Source organism: Triplophysa rosa, unplaced genomic scaffold (assembly GCF_024868665.1).
Source record: "Triplophysa rosa unplaced genomic scaffold, Trosa_1v2 scaffold22_ERROPOS151950, whole genome shotgun sequence".
Classification (NCBI taxonomy): domain Eukaryota; kingdom Metazoa; phylum Chordata; class Actinopteri; order Cypriniformes; family Nemacheilidae; genus Triplophysa; species Triplophysa rosa.
This window is the reverse complement of record NW_026634246.1, coordinates 120,801-145,248: the sequence shown is the minus strand read 5'-3', so window position 1 is coordinate 145,248 and position 24,448 is coordinate 120,801. Positions and strand designations below refer to the sequence as shown.

The window sequence follows — 24,448 nt, the reverse complement described above, 5'->3', positions numbered from 1 at the left end:
TCTCTCTCTCTCTCTCTCTCTCTCTCTCTCTCTCTCTCTCTCTCTCTGTCTCTCGCTCTCTCTCTCGCTCTCGCTCTCTCTGCTAGAGGTTCATGTGCTTCATTCCATAGATCTTTACCAGGTCCCAGTTGTGTCACTGTTTTAGAGAAGCAGAGACAACATAAAAACAAAGAAAAGTTTGAGTGCAATATATTGCAGAAAACAATTTTAGACTCATCTCGAAGTCTTGGGTACAACAATGCCTTAACATGAAATGTTGCTTGTCCTTTTTGTACAACATACAAAAGTATGAACTTAAACCATACGCAACACTGTTTGTTAGAAAACTGAGGGATGCTTCTAATCAGTTTTTCTGTGGTATTCAACATTCTGATACAAATACTGTTGCGCTGAACTCATTCATGTATTAAAAGTGTGTTTTTAACTGCATGTCAGTGTGTTTTTGGTGGAATTGAATTGAGTTATTTACCAGCGACCCGAAGTTGTGTCCTGATCAGCCGTGACTCAACAAAGCGACAAATTGCCTCTCTCTCCTCACTGTTTTATTTCTAACCCATTGTGACGGGCTCGAGCGACCTGCCTTTTGCTTTCGTTGCGGCGCTGGTGAAATCCGGTAACGGTGTATGAAACATGATTTCACCTGATTGCCTGCGGTTTTCATCAAAGACGGCTTTGTTTGTCACCTGATAAGGACACATCGTCGGAGTCCTAATCAAAGCAAATACAATGAGCGGAGCTGCTTGTGAATCCGATTTCTGTGTTTGGGGTGATGGCCAGGTGACGTACGATTGACCTTTAACCCCGATGCTTGTGTGTGACCCCTCCAGGATGCAGACGTCCAGTACCACCTGTAGCCTGGGCTCAGCTGATGAGAATGCGGTGATGCAAGCGGACGACGCGTTGAAGACCGTTCATCTGGAGCTGACGGAGACCTGCCTGGACATGATGGCGCGATACGTCTTCTCGAACTTCTCCGCCTTGCCCAAGAGGTCCGGCTGGGTAGAAAATAAATATATTATTCATTACTTTTCTAGGAAGTTAAAGTGATAGTCATTTACTCACCCTCTTGTCATTTCAAACCTTTGTGACTTTCTTTCTTCCACAGAACACAAAAGAAGATATTTTGAAGAAGCACTGGCCCCCGTTCACTTCTATTGTATGCAAACGAAACCAATGCAAGTGAATGGGGGCCAGATAACAACATTCTTCAATATATCTTCTTTTGCATTCTGCGGAAGAAAGAAAGAAACTGATTTGTGTCATTTTGAGCATGACTTAAATATACAAATAAATAAGATTTTTCAACGAAAGTTCTTGTTTGGTTGAGCTGGTTGTTTTGGAAAGTGTTGCATCTTTATAGTGAGAGCAGTACAAGAGAGAAAATCTTATCCGATATAAATGTGTTTTTACAGGAAATAAGAAATAGATAAGTAATGGCATACCTCTCTCTCTCAGGTCTCCCATCGCAGAGTTTCTGTTATCCGGTGGACCCAGTATGACGTGGCTGGTTGGGAATAAATTGGTCACCATAACAACCAGCGGCGGGTCTCGAACGCAAGCCCTGCTGGGTTTGGACATGACGGAGCGACCCGTAGGAGGAGAAATGACCAGGTTACAACAAAAACAGCCTTGCTTATGCTGTTAGCAAACAATACAATAAATAGCAAACGCAACAATAAATGCTGTTGCCCCCTGCAGGTCAGACCCGTCCCTGCACACCCGCCAGACCAAAGAAGCTCCCGCTAAACTGGAGTCCCAGTCCGGCCAGCAGATCAACACAACCACTCGAACCCGAGTCCGCTCCATATCAGGCATGACAACAACAAACCCATGCTTCAAAACCATATTCAACAGCATACATACCTTGTTCAATCTGTTGTTTTCTTCCTCTAGGAGGTCACGCTCTACGGGCCGGCCCAGCTCAGAGTCTCAGTCCACTGGTGGCGTCTCCTGAAGTAGAGTACAGCGGCCCGTTGCCTCTGCCTGGCCCCCCGCTGGAGGTCCTGGGGTCCCAGAGGGGAGGAGAAGACCACCCTCTGCCCTCCACCTCTCATTCCTCCCCTCCTCTCAAAGACAAGTCCAGCTTGGCAGAGTTTGTGCCCATGTTGACGCAGGGTTGGGCCGAGATCTTCATCCGCAGACCCTCAGGTATTCGTGTGTAGAATGTATATTTTTGCGTGACCTTTTACAATAAAATGCCCAAATGTAGCCCCGCATCAACGCTGTACCTCTGTGACCTCCGCTCCGGCCATAATTATCACCCACACACGCTCGATTATGACACATTACTGCGTGGCACAGAAATGAAATCGTATTAACTTTCTTCCAAGGGCATTCGCAGGGTCTGCGCTGCCATTTCGGACATTTCATAATAGTTTGACTCACACCTGCCGTGCCCGTAGGCCTCATTTTCCTCCGCTTTTCATGTAGTCGTGTTTTTCTCCATCTGGCTCTAAATGAAGAACCGCTCGGGAGCATTTCACTGCATTTCTCACATTAATTGCGACGTGTCCTTGGATGTTTTTCGAAATCATATTTCAGGCAATTTCAGAGGTCCATTCGGAGCTTCCTCTGTGTTCTCATCTGCATGTTTTTTGGCTCTTTGTTGGTTCATCATGGTGATGCATTGCTCGGTTATGTCAGACCCTGTATTGGTCTGTATTGATTTAGCTTAAGTATATGAAATTGAGATAATTGTACATTACTTGAGAAACTGTGTATGAAAATCTAAAATAACAAGAGTGTAAATAAAATAATTCACTATTACACTGCGTTCCAAATTATTATGCAAATTGGATTTAAGTGTCGTAAACATTTAATTTTATATTGTTCAATTAAACTTATGGATGGTATTGTGTCTCAGTGCTCTTTGGATCACTGAAATCAATCTCAGACACCTGTGATAAGTAGTTTGCCAGGTGAGCCCAATTAAAGGAAAACTACTTAAGAAGGACGTTCCACATTATTAAGCAGGCCACAGGTTTCAAGCAATATGGGAAAGAAAAAGGATCTGTCTGCTGCCGAAAAGCGTCAAATAGTGCAATGTCTTGGACAAGGTATGAAAACATTAGATATTTCACGAAAACTTAAGCGAGATCATCGTACTGTGAAGAGATTTGTGGCTGATTCAGAGCACAGAAGGGTTCGTGCAGATAAAGGCAGAATGAGGAAGGTTTCTTCCAGACAAATTCATCGGATTAAGAGAGCAGCTGCAAAAATGCCATTGCAAAGCAGCAAACAGGTATTTGAAGCTGCTGGTGCCTCGGGAGTCCCGAAAACCTCAAGGTGTAGGATCCTCCAGATGCTTGCAGTTGTGCATAAACCTACTATTCGGCCACCCCTAACCAATGCTCACAAGCAGAAACGGTTGCAGTGGGCCCACACATACATGAAGACTAATTTTCAAACAGTCTTGTTTACTGATGAGTGCCGTGCAACCCTGGATGGTCCAGATGGATGGAGTAGTGGATGGTTGGTGGATGGCCACCATGTCCCAACAAGGCTGCGACGTCAGCAAGGAGGTGGCGGAGTCATGTTTTGGGCTGGAATCATGGGGAGACAGCTGGTGGGCCCCTTTAGGGTCCCTGAAGGTGTGAAAATGAACTCTGCAAGGTATGTAGAGTTTCTGACTGAGCACTTTCTTCCATGGTACAAAAAGAAGAACCATGCCTTCCGTAGCAAAATCATCTTCATGCATGACAATGCACCATCTCATGCTGCAAAGAATACCTCTGTGTCATTGGCTGCTATGGGCATAAAAGGAGAGAAACTCATGGTGTGGCCACCATCCTCCCCTGACCTCAACCCTATTGAGAACCTTTGGAGCATCCTCAAGCGAAAGATCTATGATGGTGGGAGGCAGTTAGCATCAAAACAGCAGCTCTGGGAGGCTATTCTGACATCCTGCAAAGAAATTCAATCAGAAACTATCCAAAAACTCACAAGTTCAATGGATGCAAGAATTGTGAAGGTGATATCAAAGAAGGGGTCCTATGTTAACATGTAACTTGCCCTGTTAGGATGTTTTTGATTGAAATAGCTTTTGATTTCAGTAAATATGACCTCCTAATGCTGCAAATTCAACAAATGACCATTTTCAGTTTTTTACAACCTATGAAATGTTTTCAAACTCTGTTGTGCATAATAATTTGGAACAGTGCATTTTGAGTTTTTCATTTTTTAAATAAATACTGTTGTCAGTGGGAGGTTTGTTCAATAAAATTCCAAATGTACCCTAACTGTTGATTACTTGAAAATTATACTGACTGTCATTTGCATCGACAAATTAGGAAAACCAGAGAAAGATATCATTTGCATAATAATTTGGAACGCAGTGTATTCAACATGAAACAGTTTTCTAAATATGAGATCAGAAGCATAGCCAAAAATGACGTCAGTTCGTGTGATTATATAATGGAATTCGCGGTACAAAGTTTTTTATTTATAATACTGAAATTAATGATTTTATTTCACATGGCCTTTTGGCGTTTACACCAAAAGCGAAGCATCGTCTTCCTCGCTCTATAGACGGTTTCAAAGTGACAACATAAATAAACATTACTGCGCATGTGCGCATTCGTGGGCTGCAGTTCCGGTACACATTCACAAATAATAGAGTGCCTGTAGATGATTTCTGATAAAGCAAAAGAAACCGAGAAGAACCGTCACTTGGTTAAACTTGTCTCTCCAATATTTTTGAATTTAGACTGCGATACCAAGCTCAACCGCTAGATGTCAATGTACCATACCGTTTCTTTAAATGCAACTAAACTACAGGACCCATTCAACAAATTGTTTATTTAATAAAATGAACTTGCAACAAAATTCAACAAATCGTTTATGTAATATAATCATTATACAATAAAGTAATAATTCAAATTAATATTAACATAAATTTAATAAAATATAAATACTGTAGTTATATTATTAGACACTAGCCAAACACAGACCGGAAGTTAACTGCAATCCCGGCGCGCATGTCCGATGATACGGTCTATATTATTAGAGGAATTACTTGATTTTCGCGTCACTCTCACAAATAAGAACAACATGACGGGAAGTGTCTACGCATCTGGACATGTCAAATTGTACGTGTCAAAAAGCTCTTCGCACAAATTGAGTTGACGTTTTTTAACTTTTGCGGAAGATGCGATTTCTGCGAATGTGTGATAGTCATGATGTATTCGTGTAGTCCACATCGCGTCATTTGCATTGCCTGGCATGAATCCGTGTCTATTCGCATCTTTGCATTGACTTTGTATCTACAGTAATTTACGCACGCAAATATTTCAATTAGCTTTTGTTGTATACACGCCATTAGTCATTATGAAAGAGATCAATATTTTTACTTTACGTATTCTGCACATTATATCGAATATTTTATGTAGAAAACAGTATCACATCAGGGTCACATATTTTTATTTTTGTTAGAAATATTTTGCTGATTTTGCATATTATTATTAACAAACAACTGTTCGCAAACTGAGATTTAAATCAAAATGCCATTTTCTGTATTCACTGAAGCGAGTGTTTATAAACCTGTGTGCGCGTGTTCATCTATCCTCAGGTAACACCAGCTGGCTGATGTGTTTGGAGAATCCCCCGAGCCCCTTCTCCTCCGAGTTGGGTAACCTTCCCCTGCAGGAGCTGTCCAGCGTGCTGATGGCCATGGATGGGGTGAAGGAACCCCAGGCCGATGCCCCCGTTACCCCCGTTGAAGTACCCCCACCCCAGAGCAAACCCTGCCTCATTCAGCGCTCCAATACAGGTGAAACGTGCCATCATGTCCATCTGTATATCTGCTCACTTGTCTAACCTACGCCTGTATCTGTGAGGAGAGACAGACTATCACAGTCACTTAAACACACAATACTCAATACTGAAGTACGCTACTTCTGTAGTGCAATAATCATATTTATTTTACATGTATTTATTAAGTAGACACGTATCCAAAGCAACAAACAAGGGTGCAACATTTTGCCAAGGTGTTTAGTCATGTGACATGTTTGGTCAACAATCCTCACGTTTAGTGTTTACAATTGCGTTTTGCACATACTACACTGTACAGTAAAAAACTGTAACTTACGTAATTTTACAGTTTTTTTGACAGAATTTTCATGTATTTTCACAAGGGTGCAACATTTTGCCAAGGTGTTTAGTCATGTGACATGTTTGGTCAACAATCCTCACGTTTAGTGTTTACAATTGCCTTTTGCATACTACAATGTACAGTAAAAAACTGTAACTTACGTAATTTTACAGTTTTTTTTACAGAATTTTCACGTATTTTCGAAATGTCAGAAACAGACTGCAAATTTACATGCTGGGTGTAAAATAACATGAAGACGTACATTTTATTTTACGTAAATGTTATGTTACGTTATTTTACAGATGCCGGAATATTACAGTTTTTGAAGTTTTTTTTACTGTGTATTTTTTCAAAAACATTAGGCAGCTTGTAGTGCATGGAATGCAGTGAACAGTACACAAGCATTGCTTTTTTCGATTTTGTGGTGGAAGTGGCATCACACATTGGGACTGCTGTTTTTCTGTTCGACATTTTCTTTCAACCTTTCATCTTCGAATTGTTCTATTTTATTTTGACTTTCGTATCATTACCCTTTGTGCATTGTCTCCTCGGTCCATTCTGATGGGTTGCCATGTGTTGGTTTTTGTGTGCCGGGTGTTTTACCACAGTGGGCGCTCTTTGCTCACCCTGCCCCTCCGATACGCCTGGCAGGTTACACAGGAGTATTTCCTGGGCAGGTAGATATATTACCCATGTGTGTATGTGTCCTTGAGCGCATACACACACGCTTTGTGCCATTGTAGAGTGGTTCTTTAGCTTCCTGTTTGTATTAACACCCGACAGACCAACTAATCGAGAATATGGTCGACCAATCACTATACGAATGCGATGTGATTTCTGATTCGTTACGCTTTGATTTGGTGTTGCTTTGCTTTTTGTTGAGTTTGACGTGAAAGGCATATATAATATACATAAAAAAATATGTGATGCATCTTTCCATTGTAAAATGCTAATATATCCCCTCACATCTGACACAATTTCATTGTTATTCCTTTAGGTAAATTAATAGATTTAAGCTGTTTGACATTTTAACTCTCATTTAAAAAAGCTCAAATACTTGAATATTGAGATGTATGTGCTGAAAGTGAAAGTAAAATATGAATGTGTGAATTTTATCAACCTCGATGATACACTAACATATTAAAGGTCTTAAAGCTAACATTTCGATTTCGTGTTGGTCTTTTAAAAGCTGCATGTTTTAAAGCCTTTCATTGTCAAATGAAACACGATCAGCTTGTGTGTGTTTGTGATCAAAGCGTCCTGTAGTTTTGATCTTCGGATGCCTGTGCATGTATTAGAAGATGATTAGGAGAGTGTTTAGACTAATTCCTCTGTACTGATACAGTTTGTCGTGACGGCATCTTGTTTAACGTTCATATGTCATGTCCAACAGACTCTGAGGTTTTGGAAGAAGGAGGGCGGAGCAAAGCGACGATCTCGGCGTCAAACTCTCAAGAGGTGGAGGAGTTTGAGGCCATGCCGTCTGACCCGATCTTCATCGGTACTGAAAAGACGTCTGCCAGCAGGCTCAGCCGGGTGAGTGAACACCCAAAATAACAGCTTCAAGTGAGATGTGAACTTAAACTGTGGCATACTTCTTTTTGTTTACGTGTGCGCAAGCGTACACGTACAACCGAATACACATCCTTGCAAAGTATACTGGTTTCGACTCGTATGCGCATTGCGACATATTGCAATACTTCTCCGGGCCTACAGGGGTCAGGTTTTCTTCTACTACCTTGAATCGATGCTCCCAGGACACTGACGCCACCTGGTGGTTAAACAAAAATTCCGGCAGTGCGTGAACAGTACGTTTTAGGAAAATCAGTCATTGAGTGGCATATTTAGAGTTGTCTTCGCATAATAAGCTTAAAAGGATTGTAACATCCACAAAATTACCTTTTACTATCTAGGTGGTAGCAATCGAAAATACGCTCAAAAGACATCTTTTTAATGTATGTTTACACGACAACTAAAAATAAAGGTTTTGCTTAGCGAAGACAACGTCGAAACAATCCACATTCATATGAATCTGCGAAATTACATAAAATGCTGTATTATGCATGCCAGGTCAGTAGATGGCGATGTTACTTTGTAAAGAAACGCTAACGTGGTGACTTGTGTCGAAATATGTTGAATGTAGTTTGTAAAGAGACAATACCGGTATTGTTTTTTAAAAAATAGCACATTTTCAAAAGATAGTTTTCAACGTTCAATGCCATTATTGTCTCTGTGTAAACTACTAAAATTTTAACACTTTGAATTTGCACATTTCCCAAAGATCAACTAAGAGCAGAAAACCGTTCATTTATTCATAAATGACTTGAATTTTAGCATTGGCCAGTAGCAGCATCCAAAAACTGAACTTCAACGTTTTTTGCGTCTGTTTATCCCAGTTTCATCTGTCTTTTCTCTCCTCAAGTCCTCTTCAACATCCAGTCAGGACGATGAGAAGTCCACCCTTGAGGAAGTGAGCGAGGGCGGTATCCCCATCGATCAACCGCCTTTGACCCTCTCCACCCCTGGAGCCCAAGACACCGACCTCACCTTCTCTCATACCACAACCCTCAATAAATCCAGCTCCTCACCAGAGCTCCAGACGCTGCCCGAAGCCTTCACCAAAGACACGGTCCCGAGCGCCGCGGTCGGAGATGCTCTCTGCACCAAGGCCCAAGCTCCTGCTGAAAGAGATGTCCCAGGAGAAGCCGTTTGGCACGGAGAGAGTGTCGGATCCAGCACCAGCGTGTCCATCTCGTCTTCATCCATGTCCAGAATGAAACTAGAGTTTCCCACGTCCCAGCCGGGAACGGTGTCTCCCACCGGACACAGACCCCGCGGACACACCATTTCTGTCTCCGCGCCGTCATCCCGCAGGGAGAGAAAGTCGGACAGAGACTCGTACCACAATCGCGGAGGTCCAACCAATGCCGAGAAGAGCTCGGGACTCAGTCCAAGGTAAGACGTCCCCGCCTAAAACATGTGCAATAATGAATGCTTGTGGATTTATCCACCCTTCAAACCATAAAACAACCGTCATTTCTGCGAACCAGAGCAAGCGGTCTTTTTTCAAAGCAAAGCATTACTCAGAATAAGGATAGGGCAGGAGGACTCAGTTTTTCTCTATTACTGTCATCATCTGTCCGCTGTACATGTTAAATCATCCCGCCGTCGGTTCGCGTATTTGCCGAAGCAGGGCAGTTTCGAGTCGAACTGTTTCAAATTGTTGCATTGAATTAGAATTACCGCTAAATGACCTCCATTCATCTCTGCGCGGTTTCCACAAACGCACCAGCGGGATCGTGAGTTTGTAAGGCTTGTGTACTATTTATAGACGGAAACTCATTGAATTAAGAAGCCTCGTCCATCACGAGAAATTGCTCCGGTATCTGCCTTGTTACGTGTGATTCAGTAATGCCTGTCATCTTTGTTCTCGGAGGAGACAACAGACGCATTGAATTGTAGAATGTTCCAACATTAGCTCTGTCTGTTTGGATAAAGCCACCAATATCTCCTAATAAAATCCGAAGGGTCTTGCCGATCCTCGGAACTTGAAAAAAACACATCAGGATGCTGGAAGAAAGAAAGAAAGAAGGCATAGAGGAAGCTTCTCTTGTGAAATTCAATGAAGATCAGAACGTTCAGTTTTGAGTTCAAATACGACCCTGAAAGTAAACTCTAAAAAGCATCTTGAATTGTGTGCTATATTGTTTGAGTAACCTTCTTCTCCGCCGTACCTTTCGAACCAATTTCAGAATTCACGTACCGTTCACATTTGTTTACATTCAGATGTAAAGCGTTAGGACGTGTCGTGTCAGGTCTGATGTCGGGAGAAATGAGCCTGAGAAGTTGCTTGTAGTGTGATTTGAACTAATGCATCCTTAAAGTGGGAAGTAGAAAATATCTAATAGCATTTTAAGTCGTCGTTACGAGTTTGTCGTAGCTTGCTGAAAATTCAAATACATGTCATTTACGTGTATAACAAAATTTATATCAAATAACAAATCTAAATCAAATTGTTTTAATATATGTAAATATGCAAGATTAAAACGACGACAATGTTTCTATTGCGGAAAAAATAACTAAATCATCGGTACTATGTTCACTATGTACTATAGGTACTATGTTTGAAATTTATGACATTTTTTGGAAACTCGGGTATCAACATTATTTCCAAGTTTTGCAGTTGTAATACGACTTCATGTCCAATTTTTTACAAGAAAATTGTATACAAACAGGAAAATTATGTGGAAGTAGCACAGTTTTACCTACCAGCCAGTTTTTTGCTTTCAAATTTTTTTTTATTTGAACTAATGCTGCCTTCACATGCTATTAGATGGTTTCCCACTTTAAGAAGTTGTTGTTACATTACTTATGATTCTGGAATTTCAAATACATGAAATTCCAATCTACAAAATACCAGTCACTACAGCAATTAACTTGGAAACTTGGGTATCAAAATTATCTCCAAGTTTCCCAGTTGTAATTATGACTTGAGAGGCCGTTCGTGTTCAACTTCTAACTAGAAAATTGGATACGAGCCGAAAAATTACATAGTTTGAGCGTAATATTAGCATGTGAAGGCAGCATAATACAAGCCAGTTTTTCAAACACGCATGCTTTTTTATTAATTTTACAAATATAACACGAACACACAATGTTGCACAGTGACTTTTATTGTGCCCGTCATCTATAATAGTAAATCTGTGCCCTCCAAAGCCCTATATTAAGAGCGTTAAGATATATTAAGTCCTGCTATCGTAGATCAAGTTTCCTATCTATTCTTAGCAAGAAAAGATGATTCATTTGTACAGAAAATGGTTTAATGTGATCTCTAGAGAATAGCTGGACATTCACCTCCTCTCACCACAGCACTTTGATGGAGTTTCCACTGCAAACTCCTTCACCTTTAACTCTCTCATTTTTGCTGTGATGTAATGTAAGTGGTGTAGGATGATGAAAGCTATGCGGGTGCTGCGGCCTGAATGGTGAAGGTGATAAATGTGGTGTGCATGTCTTGTCGAGAAGGTTTAGAAGATGAGTGTTATACAGTGAGCTAACCTGTACGCCTTCACTTCCTGTCTGCAGCTTTGTCTTCCTGCAGCTCTATCACTCACCGTTCTTTGGAAATGAGGCCAACAAGCCCCTCCTGCTGCCCAAATCTCAGGTGTGGTGACCACTCTCTGTGATGGGTTTTTAATGGGGTGAATATCTTTAACACCTGCCGAGTCCGTTTTTGTACCCCAAATTCAAGGGAAATTTATTTTGCATTTGTAAATTTAAATTGGCATAAATGTATGCTCATTTTTGCAACCATTACGATTTTTCTTATATTTTTCTATTTATTTTTATGTGTATTTTGCTTAATTTTTAATTTTCACATTTTCATAATTAGATTTAAAAAGGAATACAATTACAGATTTCACCCTGTATATTCTACATGGCTATAATTTCTTTAATATAGTACTTTATTTATTTTTGAAATGAGAATTCATATTTTGATCCTGAAAATTTAAGGTAAAAATATGCCTAATTTAAAAAAAGTAAGAAATGCCATTTACATAAAATGTTCTATAGTTTAAATGTCTTTGGTGGTTTTTTATTTTTTCATTTATTTATTTATTTTGTATTTTTATAATTAAATATAAATTTCTTGTTTCATTTCACTAAAGAGAATTTGGTGGAAAAATTTGCCAATTTTTTTAAGAAGACAAAAAGATAATATACAGTATATCGACAGCCGCAGAAAAAATCAAGAGACCATTTCAGAGACCGTTTTTCTGATTTTAAAGTGAACTATTTATTGGTATGCGTTTAGGTAAAATGGTAATTTTTTTTCATTGTGAACTACTAACAAATATTCTCCCAAATTTCTAATAAAAACATTGTTTCTATTTGTATTTATTTGCAGAAAATGAAAACCAGAGAAACAGTTGAAAATAACAGAAAAGATGCTCTGTATTTTTTCAGACGTCTAATACTACAAAGAAAACAAGTTCATATTCACGTTCAAGCAATACAACAGTCTTATTTCTACATGTATTTAGGAAAAGTTCAAAAATCTTTTTTTTTATATGAAAACCTGGATTTTTATCACAGTTTTCACGTTGCTGTTGGATGACTTTATGAAATTCAACAGACACTGGACCAGAGTTATTATAGTTTTCATTTTAGTTTTATTTAGTTTTTTTATTATTTTTTAAATTAGCTTTTATTTTTAGATCTTTAGTTTTTATGTTCATTTTAGTTAAAGTTTTAGCAATTTTGGTATATGCTTTCGTCATTTTATAATTTATTTGTTTATTTTTTATGTTGCTATATAATAATGCTAAATAATTTCTATTTTAGTTTTATTTCAGTTTTTGTTTATTATTATAATTTTAGTGCTTTAAACTTATTTCAATTTATTTTTGATGCAACATTTCAATTTTTCCTTTAGTTAAGTTTTCCCCCATAATTTGTAGGTCAATATTTGATTTGATTTCAATGAACAGAGACGTTTTCAAAGTTTTAATTTTAGTAAACTAAAATAACCTTGCACTGGACTGAAACGGCCACGATACATCTTGAGATGAAATGAAATGAAAATTTGGAACGGTCTCTTCATTTTTTCGCGGCTGTATATATCCCTCTCCCCTAAAAAACTCACTCGATCCCTTTTCCTTTGCCATTTGATTTGTTTGTAAGCCTAATTTGTGTTCACAGCTGATCGATCGTGCTGTTAAAGTCTTGGATCAGATGCCTCCGTATGACACGCACAAAATCGGTGTGGTGTTTGTGGGAGCTGGTCAGGTAAAGTCGCCTTTACTCTTTTCAGTGTGCTGTCTGAAATAGGCATTCGTGTAGAATCTCTCCTTAATAAGAGTGGTTTATAATCAGGCAAATAATGAGGTGTGCATCCTGTCCAACGAGTACGGATCAAACCGGTACGCGCAGTTCCTCACGGGCCTGGGCAAACTCATCCACCTGAAGGACTGTGATCCAGACCAGATCTTCCTGGGTGGACTGGATCAGTACGGAGACGACGGCGAGTTCACCTACTGCTGGCACGATGACATCATGCAGGGTGAGCTCATCCCATTCTAAAGAACTGCACTTTATCTCTTACACAGCAACTCTGTTCTAAGATTAGTTTTGTACATTTCGGTCAGATATCGACGTGTAAAAAGTTCTTTGTGGTCTGCGTATGATCGAGGTGAATTGTGCTGTGAATGACTAATGCTCGTGTTTTCATTGGTCTGCAGCTATTTTCCACATAGCCACTCTCATGCCGAACCGAGAGAGCGACAAGGGCTGCTGCAATAAGAAACGCCACATCGGCAACGACTTTGTCGTCGTGGTTTACAATGACTCGGGCGAAGAATATAAACTGGGCACTATTAAGGTGAGGGAAAGAACATTAGTTTTCATTTCTCATTCAGTTGTGTCCTTCAAAGGGACAATTCTTCCAAACCAGCCGTTCTTTGCTCGACCTTGCGGGTTTTCAAATCTGCATTACTTTTGTTGTGAATGCTGTGAAACGGTAAAGATGATGGGCCGAATGTTGTAAATGTTCACTTTCATTCTGTATTCCAATCAAGATTTGTGTTTCACAGAAGTTGCACAAGTTTGAAACGTCACGAGCAAGATACGTTTTTTGCGTACCGTCCCTTTAAATGTGACGTTGCGTAACCGTTTATGTTCTTTTTATTCATTTAGGGTCAGTTCAACTTTGTTGAAGTTGTGATAAAGCCTCTAGACTATGAGAGTAACCTGGTCACGCTGCAGTGTCGCAAAGGTGAATATCAACTCAGAAAATGAGCAAATGTTTGCTTTCGTAGTGGTTTTGGAACATTGTCTGTTGTTTCTCAGATCTGGAGGGTTTGGTTGACACCAGCGTGGCAAAGATCGTGTCTGACCGGAATCTTCCTCTGCTCGTGAGACAAATGGCTCTGCATGCCAATGTGAGTTCACTTAAACTTCATCTGTCTCGGTTTTTAAATCTGCTTACTTTGATTTGGGGAAATGATGCTCGGGTGACGTTAGAGAGAACTAGATTTTAGCAGTGCCGGCCTGTCAGTGGGGTTTTTAGTGGGGTTAAAGAGCTTGATAATTCACGTCAATGGAAAATTTGACCCGTTTTTCATCAACTAGGCAAAAGTCATGACACTTGTCATTTAGAAAGGTACCTGTAGCAGTACACCTCAATAAACGGCAGTATTTGAGATGTCATTTATAACACAAGGATACGTTTTGTAAGCTTAACATCTAGGATTTGAAACAAGCAGTTATTCAAAAAATGGATAATAATATACTAATATATAATAAAATAATTTTTAAGTATATTATTACTTTTTGTAGTTTCATCAATATTTCCAATTAGCTTTTTTTTATCATTTTAAGTTTTTATGGTTAGTTTCATTTTAAGCCATTTTGTTGTGCTTTTGTCGTTTTTTTAAATTTTGTATTTATTTTATATTTTTATTTATTATTTGTTTTTATTTATTATTGTAATGAAATATTATATTACAGTAAACATTATTTTTCAGTAGTAGTAATTTAATGATATGCATTTTTGGTTTAATTGATTTTACTTTAATTTGTTTTTTGTTTTTGTATTTTCATTGATCAAATTTAGCGCTTTAACTTATTTCAGCTAAGGCAACATTTCGAATTCTCATGTAGTTTACATTTTAAAATAATATTTAGGCCTATATTTTATTTCATTTTAATGAACAGTTTAGTACATTTCGCTGCTGTCCTTCTGAAACCTTAAATCTCCTTTCGTGATTTTAATTTTTTTGTCAGAAATCACCCTTTATGTTTGTCACTGGGCTTTGTAAACATCTAACCAATAAAAAGTATTAAAAAGTGCTTGTCAACTTTGGCAACACAGTATTTAATCATTTAACAAGTATTGTGTTTTTCAAATTTTGGCTTCCAAAAAGAACAGCGACGATATTTGATCAGTTTTAGTGTACGGTGATAACCCTGGTTTTCCCACTTTTGTTTCTGCATTGGAAAAATCCGCAGTCAACCTCTAGCAAAAGTGATGCTTGACTTGGCAGACACGCCGATTAAAAACAAACGACATTGTGAGGAAAACCATGTGTCTCATACAGACACTTTTTCCAACTCTCACAGTCTGTTTAGCATAAAAAAGTTTTTTTTCTTTAAAGAAAGAAGCTCGCAACTCTTCCCACCCACTGTGATAAGTGGAGAGTTTGCAATGACTCATACCGCCACAGTTTCCTCTGAGAGCCTACAAATCACCTCAGACTACTGACACCGTCTCCAATTAACACCGCGTGACACAAAATGTCATGAAGCATTCTGTCATTCCGGATTATTAACCTGTTGTTGCTTAGAAACTTTAGAAAACGTTAGAAGGAAAACCTTCAGACCAGTGTATCCCGAACAGGGGTTTTATTTATTCATCTGTACTTTCCTGAGAATTCGTTTTCATGAGAACAGCCAACTGTCATGTGTATTCTTGTTGTGGACAGATGGCGTCGTTGGTGCACCAGTGCAGGGCGAACCCATCTGACGCCTACGCTTCAAAATGGCTGGCGAGACTACGACACATCAAAAGACTCCGAACCCGGGTAAACAAGAATATACCGTATCCTCCTCGAGAACATCTTGACCTTTTCTCTGAAAGCTAACGGCTGTTCTTCTTTTTTTTTGCTCACCTTTTTCTTTCCATCCACAGGCTCAAGAGGAAATTCAGTCCCGTCCCACTCCTGGAATCTCCCTCACGCAGAGCCACGCCCCCATGCAGAATAAACCCGCCCACCAGCCATCAGGTCCGCCCACAAACCATGACGCCGGTCAGAGGAAGAGGCTGATGTCCACGGTCGATGACTTCACGGACTTTGTTTAGACGGAGAGCTTTGATGTTTTTAACAGAGGCTTTGCTTTCATCCGCGGACTTCACTTCAGCGCTGGTGTTATTAAAATATGATCACTTGAAAAATAAAAAAACTGTTTTAGGATCTTTCTGTAACACCTCGTGTTGTACCAGGAGGGGATTCATTCAGAATTTCTCTTGACGGTGGATTCGGATGGCAAAGCCATCTTTAGCATTACAGTCAAACTGCACACTTGCACACACGGTTGACATGCTTGTGTTCATCGAACATATCTTGCCTGAGGGAAAATTCACAGTCTAATTGTTTTTGACACTTGCTCTTTTTCTCTGACTATGTTAAAGTTAAAGGTCTGCTTTAAACCATCCACAAAACAGTGCCAACAAAAACTGAAACGGGCCCAACACACACCCGTAGTAAAGTTTTAGTAGTCTGCTGAAAGAAAAGCTTTATGAATCAGGGTTCTGTTAAAAATCAGCAAGGAAACTGTTACTGTGACTGACATAAAGGCTTATGTTTTGATTTCCGTTGGTTTTTTGTTTGTTTGGTGTGTGTTCGATGATGTTGATGCTAATGACTTTCTAACAAAACAGGTTTGCAGAAACACACTTGTCCGTTACACATTTTTATGTTGAAGGGTTTGTGTGCGCATGCGTGAGCTTTGCTACCAAATAAAACACTAAAACGCAGAACCCAAAAAAACATGTTTGGAGTTTCCTTGTTTCTTTGCTTGATTTTCTAATGTTAATTTTTGTTTTACTCTTATCAAGGATAAATGTGGGTTAAAATTGACAGAATCCTTACATGTGATGTTAAATACAGTGATTCTAGTCATTTCAAAAGTGTTTTTTTACTATAAAAAATAGTGTCCTTCTGAAACCTTGTATCTCCATATTTTGTGATTTTATTTTTGCAATTATACAAATGCTATTCAAATTATAAATAAAAAAATGTCCCTTTTTTTAGATCATTATCAACTACTACTACCATGATGCATTTAATAGTTTCACATTTTTACAATAAGTGCCCAATCTTGTTAAAATATTTTTTCCTTTTTTCAGATTTGATATATTTTTTTGATGTTTTTTTTTACTAAAATGTAAATTCTGAGGTAAAATCAATTACATTTTGACAAAATTACAAGCAATGACAATGCTAAAACTTGACCGGTTGTGAAATCAGACCACAGACCCAAACTCTCAGCTGTCAGACTCTTTATTTGACTTTGTCAAGTGCAAAAGCGATAAAGCGAAGTGCTACAATGATACAAATACGGCAACACAACTGTAATCATTACGTTACCTTAAACATTTCATACAACAACAAATATGAAGGCTTTACATTTTTGCATGCAAGTTGGTTTTGGCACTTGTGAGAACTTAACAACTCTGCTAGCCTGTACAATAGCAGAAATATAGCAAAGACCTACCAAAAGCCATTACATTTGAAAATGACTGCTTGTGCTGTGTAGATCCACTGTACTGAAAAAAATCTGCATAATCTTCAAACATTTTTCTCTGGCCAGTGGTGAGAAAAACATGCAGCAAAGCGTTTTTGTCGAACAAGCTAACAAACACATTGCGGTCTGTTGTGAGGAAAACGAGACATTTCTGGTCAGTGCGGTTAAGGCAAACGACATAAAAACGCAATCGATCTTTAATACGATATTTACATCAGGGCACACCGATATGTACAGACACACGTGACCTTTGAAAACTTCATTAGGAACGGACTGAATAAAGACGTTATTGTAGTGGACGTGACCTTCAACCAAATCCAGCTCTGCTTTCCCTTGTAGTGGGTATTTTGAGTGCATACCATCCAATCACAACACATGTACTGAATTAAACAAAACATTTCATACAAAAAAGTTTCTTCAGGGTCCCTGAGCATCATCATAGTAAACATAGTTCTAAATACATTTTCGTAATTGACAAGCAACAAAAACAAAATAATATCTTGACGCAGCTTGCGTATACTGTAATACTCGAAAAGAAACTAAATCTGAAAAGCTGTTGTACGTGAAAATCATTACATACTAGTTAAATACGGCAGAAATAAAGTGCTACGTACAAAAACATCTCTTGAATAGCAAGCTTTGGCAAATGTACAGGGAGAATAATGCTGTTGTAGCTATCTCTTATCTTCATACCAAGCTTATTTTATAACTAAACATTTTCCATTTTCAGTAACACATTCAAACTCAATTGCTCTCTGAGGCGAAACACAATCGTTCCTTTACGTTAATACAAAGTGCTTTTTAAATAAGATTTCAAACAATGTAGAAAGCAAAACAAAACATACTTCAGCATTTCTTAAACAATGTTGCATTGATCAGCTACTACTAGAAATAATAATAATAATAGTATTAATGCTTTATGGAAGCTTTTTCCTTTCTCTTCTGAAAGCACGCAGAGAATTCTGGGAGGGCTTAAGGGCCGTACCTTCATTGTACTTTCAGCTCTCAAGTTTCCTTTTAACTTTTATCTTCAACTAAACTTTCGCTGAAAAATCCAACCTCCATGCTTCATACTGTACTGAGTTTTCCTTCTACTTTTTGTATCGTCCATCACATGCCCTCTGGTCTATTGGTATTGAAGACATATTTGATATCCTGAGGCTAGTTTTATAGCACCCTGATAGTTTGTATTGGCGTGTTAGTGTAGATGTACGAGTATGAGTGGAGAAATACATTTCTATATTCAGTAACATGCCATTATATTAACTAGCATGAATTTTGTACCTATATTTAGTGGCACATAATCGCATAAAAAATACATACCTGTAAGTCTCTATAGGTGTTTTTATGAGTGTAGTGTTGTCAATGTGAGCCTTTCTGAATAAACTGCTTATTTTGTATAAATGGGCAACACGTGTACCCATAACCTTAAGATAGCTTCCTTCCACAAAAAAACTAAAATTTAACACGATTCATTAAACATAACTTGTACGACAAATACCATCGAGCCAACCTGCGTCAACAGGCATTCTACTTTAGGCTCTCTTTCAAGAGTTTCTGTTGCTATGACAGCACAAGGTGTGCTCCTGTCGGCTGTAACCCGGTTGACCTCCAGGGTCAAAGGGTTAGACTGAGGTCACTGCGAGAGGGAAGGACAACTTGCATCAAAACTTGAGGATTGCAAAGACGGTGGTGACCTGCACCTTGTTTCCATGACAGATTTGAAGATTTACCAATTGAACGAATTACCAGTTGAAAGCTTGTGGGTGGATTATTTGGTTTTGGTTTCTGCTTGTGCCCTTCGTAGGTCCTGGTTCCAAAACCTGCTGTCACCAGGACCTCATTTCAATCCTTCATTAAACCCATAACCTATAAGCTTCAACACCTCTTTAGTCCCACAGCCTTACATCACAATTCCCAAATCCGGTTTCATCTGTCATCACTTGCGTACCGACTGTTCGAACCTTGGGTTCTCACGGCTTGTGGTGTCCTGAGAAAGGTCTTTCTGTGTTAGGGTGCACCTTGTTTTTGAGAGGGGGAGGTTTGTGCTTTCGTTTCCGAGTGGGATTGGTAGTAGTGTGCGCAGGGTGCCGAAATACGCTGGAGGGAAGGTTTTCGACGTGGCTGGGTGGCACCCACTCGTGGGAGCGTGGGATGGGTACAGGGGTGGTTATAGCAGAAAAAGAAGCAGTTGAGGGAATAGACGTTGGAGTGGGAACGGGAGTCGGGGTCGGGGTGGGAACAGGTTTGCTGGCACAGCCAACAACCTCAGAGTCCTTCTGAACGTTCAGATCAACCTTGGAAGTTGAGGTTACCTTGCGAGAAGCTTTCTCAGCCTTGGATGGATTGGTACTTTCTTCTTGCGGACTCACTTTGAGAGGGTCAGAATCCAACTTGTGAGAGTCTTTTTGAGTTTTGCTGACAAGTGGCGGTTCATTACTGTGGCTTTCTTGTACCTTCTGGGGACTATTATCAGTCTTGTGTGTACTTGAGTCAACCTGGTTATGACCTTGTGATCTTTGTGAGAACTTGTCAGATTTTCTTGATTTTCTGCTGTCTTTCTTGTGAAGTTTCTGTCTCTCTTCTGACTTGGCCGCATTTGCTTGAGTTCTCGGGGGACTTTTGCTTCTCTCTACCACTAGTGTACTTCTCTCCGCACTCTTGTTTCTCCTGCCATGTCTCGTCTGTCCTGCAGAATCTAGACTTCTGTGGCGACGTCCCCCTCTGCTCCGTCGCCTGCTCTTCCTCAGCATCCTCTCCAGGCAACACTCTGTGCGACACAGTTCCTCTGTGGTGTGGGTGACCCGGTCCAGCTGAAGAAGCAAGGCATCAAAAGTTGGGATGACCCTGCGAAGTGTCGCCTCCATCTCCGCTCTCTCTTTCCAGCCTTGGCCTCCGACCACTCCGGGTCCTAGTGAGGTGAGGCCGAGTCCCAGACCCGGAGCTTCAGCCAGAGTGCACGGGCTGCTGGATGTGGGGAACCAGGATGCTTCAGATTCTCCTTCAACACTATCAGGAGTCGGTGGAGCCTCTGGGGTGTCCAGAGGAGGAAGACACAAGGACTTGCAATCGCTAGTTGAAGAGGATCGGGAGGGGGGGAGCTCCATACCTTCGAATCGTACCTTGTGCCGGAACTGCAGGGGAATAAATAGATTTGAAGAATGAAGACCAAACCAGGCAAACTGGCAACAATGAAAACATCTCCGCTGGTATTTTCAATAATCATATCAGAAACATGGAAGCAAACCAAATCACGCACCTCTTTGGCACGGCTGAGCCCCATCCACATTTTGAGGCGTCGCAGAAACAAATCCACCATCTCGTAGTCCTGCAGGTCGACGGCAGGACGGTACATTTCGGCCCTCGCCCGATGGTAGTTTCTCAGCAAAGCCGAGATCAAAAGCCACAGCAATACGAGACGAAGGAGGGTGAAACTGAAGTAAAAGATGAAACAAGACACAGAGCTGGGGGAGGAGCCGCCGTCCGGTCTCCATGACAACAGACCACGTCCACCAGAGCGTAGTAACATCAGGCAAGTGGAGCTAACCGTTCCGTAGCCCTCCATGACTGAGTGGAAAAGCTAGAATGGAGAAAGTTTGATTATTGATTTAGTCAGGAGAAGAGCTTATAACATTTTGTGACCTTTTTGTGCAGAGTTGAGAGATTTGGAGGGAATTGAAAATGAATTTGGGAGAAGGTTTTAGAGATATAAATTAGCTAAGAATATTGATCAGAACAGAGTACTGAAGGCATCCATATAGTTAATAATTCTATATTCTATAACAAGTTGTGCTCAATATATATTCTAGACATGATCTCTTCAACACTGAGAAATTCCTCACACGTTCACACACATGCCTGCCATCAGCGCAATAAAAAAGCAAAGAGAATACCAAAGGTGCCCGTGTAGCGTGTTTAAATCAATCATTGCAGTGTGTCTGTGTGTCCTCACCAAGTGTCCAGTGTGCGAGTACGCCAACAGGAACACAAGTAGAGTGACGGCGACCGTCAGAAGCTCCCAGAAAGATCTCCTCAAGGTTCTTCCAAAAACCCCCCACTCTCTCATGAAGCGCAGCTGATGCGACGCCTAAACAGACAGAAATTAGATGCTATCAAATAAATGAAAGTTATTCCATTTCATTCTGAGGCGATTGGATTTCTCCAATGTTATAGTATATTAGCGGAGACTGTTGAGCTGTTATTCGGATAAGCTTTTGTTTTACACAGTTTTGTGAGTTGAGATTAAACGGGTCGCTCTGAAGTGGAAAATGGACTTGATGCTGATAATCAAAAGCACCAAGCACTAATGTTTGCTGAAAATATGCAGGTGGCGCTGTCCTTACCTTTAGCACCAACAGGAAGAGAAGTGTCGCACCGAGCTGGGTCATAACCTGACTCTGTTGGGCCAGAGGAAAGAAGTCGGTGAAGGCGTCCTGTTGGTGTAGAAATGACGCCCACTGGCGTTCGGCGAGCACAGAGCGGCTGAGGTGCAGCGAGGCAACGCATATCGCCAACACCAGACTGCACACGCTCGCCATGTTCCACAAACGCAGGAAGTAGCCGCGCCCCTGCCTCCAAGCGGCCACGGCCTCACGCATGGCAAAATAGCCGATAAACGCAAGCAGGAGGAGCTGGGAGTGAAAAAGAATGCTTTGTTAATTGCTGCGATTGGTTGGTTTGCCTTACAGGGAATGTGATGAGAAAAGGATGATTAGTGGATTGTGGTTGGCTGGCGGTTACCGTGAGGAACAGAGGCAGGTCCATGCCGTGACTCAGCGTGTGAAGACTGCATGTTTTCAGATCAAGACTCAGCACGGCTCGTTCAGACACGGGAAACTCCAGCAGGAAAGAGAAGACAGCCAGCAGATCTGTGTTGATGTTGTAGAGGGAGAACTCCACGAACAGAGCTGTTGTCCTGAACACATTCATAGAATACAACTTGATATATTACTACATTACCACTAATGTAATAACAAAATTGTAAAAGTAAAAATAAACTTGAAACAATATAAATGCAGCAATTCATTTTTGTGATTAAATTGTGTAAAATGTGATTCGAATTAATTACATATTGATATTTTATTTATTTCAGATTCAGAATTTTAACTCAATTATTAATTTCATATATTTAGACATTTTTACAATTTATAATTGTAATGATTATAATGTAATAACTATTTATTTATTTGCAAAAAAAATGTTTTATGAAAAGACTAATATATATATATATTTATTACACGGCTCGTTGGAATGCTTGATTCTGATTGGCCAGTCACGACATTTGCAGGTTCGTTATTCCCAGATAACAATCTCTCAAAACTAAAACCACACGGTCACCTAGATGCAGCAAATCATTTTGACAGGTTTTTTTTGACATATTAAATGTAAATATATCTTTTAATAACATATATGACATTATATTTACAAATGATTCAACCAAATTGCCTGTTCGTGACATCTGAACGTCGTTTCTTGCCTTAAAACTGAAAGTAAACGGCTTTTCCTCACGGAAGGTCTGCATTCGGTAAATATGAGCTAATAAAATATTTCAAATTCACATTTCATGTCCAGTTTTTTTCTCATGTGGTAAGTAGCCGTGTAATTATCGCGAAATAAGCCCGTTCGGATACAAGACTGATCACACTGTCTGGGCTTATTTCTGCGGGGCTTTTTACATAATCCCTTACATATATAATTGTGTATACAATTGTTGTTGTTATATATGTAACAATTTTGTGATTTTCTCTATTTAAAAAATGATTATTTATGTGATTAAACTGTGTAAAATGTGATTCTGAAACAAATTATAATAACATCATTTTTTATTTGTCTTATTATTATCTATTGTAAATTATAATTTTTTAAACTAATTTAAGTTATTCATTTAGATAAGGGAGGAATTATTATGTATATTTAGATGTTTAGATGTTTCTTGCAATTTATTATTGTAACATTATGTAAAAATCTCAAATTTATTTGCAAATGTATAAAAACTATACTATAATACAACTATCAAATAATTTAACTTCCAACATAATATAGCAATGAATTACAAAATAAATATAAACAACAATATTTGCAAAGGTTTATTAATCAAAAAAACATTGGACACATGATGAATGTTGAACAATTAATTGTGTGGTTTTCTCCAATAAAAATTATAACGATTCTGTGATTAAACTGTTTAAAATAAATGTATTAAAATAAATCCGGTTATTATTATCTATTTCACATAATCAATTATCAAACTCAATTTAAATAAGAAAATGATGTTGTAAATCCATTTATGACTGTAATGAATATAATATATAATAATATATAATATAAACAATTCAAATTATAGCAAATTTATTTGTTTATTAGTTTATTCAAAAAAAATCCTAAATTATTTCAAAGTAACTCAAACTATTATTAAAATCATAGAAGTTCATATGTAATTTTGATGATCAATTTTCAACCCATTTATTAGTATAATTATTGTGTATATCCATACACGGAATTTAGACATTTCTAACAACATATAACTGGTTTAATAATTTTCAAATGATTACTAAACAGCACAAAGTACAAACAAATCTTCTCCAATACAAGATAAACCTGTCTCGTCTTTCTCTTCACTTATTGAAGTGTGTGTGTATACTCACAGGGGGTCGAGCCAGCGGTGTGTGTTGAGTTGTTTGATCAGAGCTTCTGAGATCTGCATGTTTCTGCTGAGATCCTGCACGAATCCTCCGCTGCTGTACGCCGACACCTGCCCCCAGTGCCACACACTGCACAAACACACACACACCCATGAGAATCTCACTGACCCGAGGTCAGTGATCAACAAAGACAGCTGCACTGACACGGAAAAGATGATCCAACATCAGCCGGGATCATGACATATCAACGAGATTTATACAGACAGGTCAGGAACCGATTCAGGACTGAGATCTCCAGCGTGTTGACCTTCGAGTTGATGTACTCAATCTACCATAAATTTGGTGATGGTTTTACCGGCGAAGTAATCCGATAATAACCACTTCCTCCAAGGTGAAATCTGCTGTGGCTTTTGTA

General features: G+C 39.3%; 2 protein-coding genes across 2 annotated transcripts in view; one reads left to right on the top strand and one right to left on the bottom strand.

Annotated features, from left to right (window-relative positions):
- Window positions 1-233: 233 nt before the first annotated feature.
- Window positions 234-16,798, top strand: LOC130550069 (tuberin-like). Its single transcript, XM_057327413.1, has 16 exons — window positions 234-286; window positions 828-989; window positions 1,456-1,611; window positions 1,699-1,811; window positions 1,894-2,148; window positions 5,567-5,767; window positions 7,482-7,624; window positions 8,511-9,043; window positions 11,174-11,252; window positions 12,791-12,877; window positions 12,965-13,151; window positions 13,330-13,469; window positions 13,784-13,862; window positions 13,937-14,028; window positions 15,571-15,669; window positions 15,777-16,798. The coding sequence occupies exons 1-16, from the start codon at window positions 249-251 to the stop codon at window positions 15,945-15,947; spliced, it is 2,535 nt and encodes an 844-aa protein (XP_057183396.1). The 5' UTR covers window positions 234-248; the 3' UTR covers window positions 15,948-16,798.
- Window positions 16,799-17,111: 313 nt separating this feature from the next.
- The window catches only part of pkd1a (polycystic kidney disease 1a), a 59,673-nt gene continuing 52,336 nt past the window's right edge, over window positions 17,112-24,448 (bottom strand). The window contains exons 43-48 of the mRNA XM_057327412.1: window positions 24,037-24,162; window positions 22,133-22,307; window positions 21,736-22,023; window positions 21,345-21,479; window positions 20,652-20,972; window positions 17,112-20,526 (exon numbers count right to left, since the gene is read on the bottom strand). Coding sequence (XP_057183395.1) covers window positions 19,366-20,526; window positions 20,652-20,972; window positions 21,345-21,479; window positions 21,736-22,023; window positions 22,133-22,307; window positions 24,037-24,162 — 2,206 coding nt within the window. The 3' untranslated portion in view covers window positions 17,112-19,365. The remainder of the gene's footprint in view (window positions 20,527-20,651; window positions 20,973-21,344; window positions 21,480-21,735; window positions 22,024-22,132; window positions 22,308-24,036; window positions 24,163-24,448) is intronic.

Excerpts from the sequence above, each read along its gene's own strand:
- LOC130550069 (XM_057327413.1), top strand. The coding sequence starts at position 249 with ATGAAATGTTGCTTGTCCTTTTTGTACAACATACAAAA. Across the intron at positions 1,612-1,698 it reads GTAGGAGGAGAAATGACCAG|GTCAGACCCGTCCCTGCACA; the intron begins GTTACAACAAAA and ends TGCCCCCTGCAG. Across the intron at positions 2,149-5,566 it reads CTTCATCCGCAGACCCTCAG|GTAACACCAGCTGGCTGATG; the intron begins GTATTCGTGTGT and ends ATCTATCCTCAG.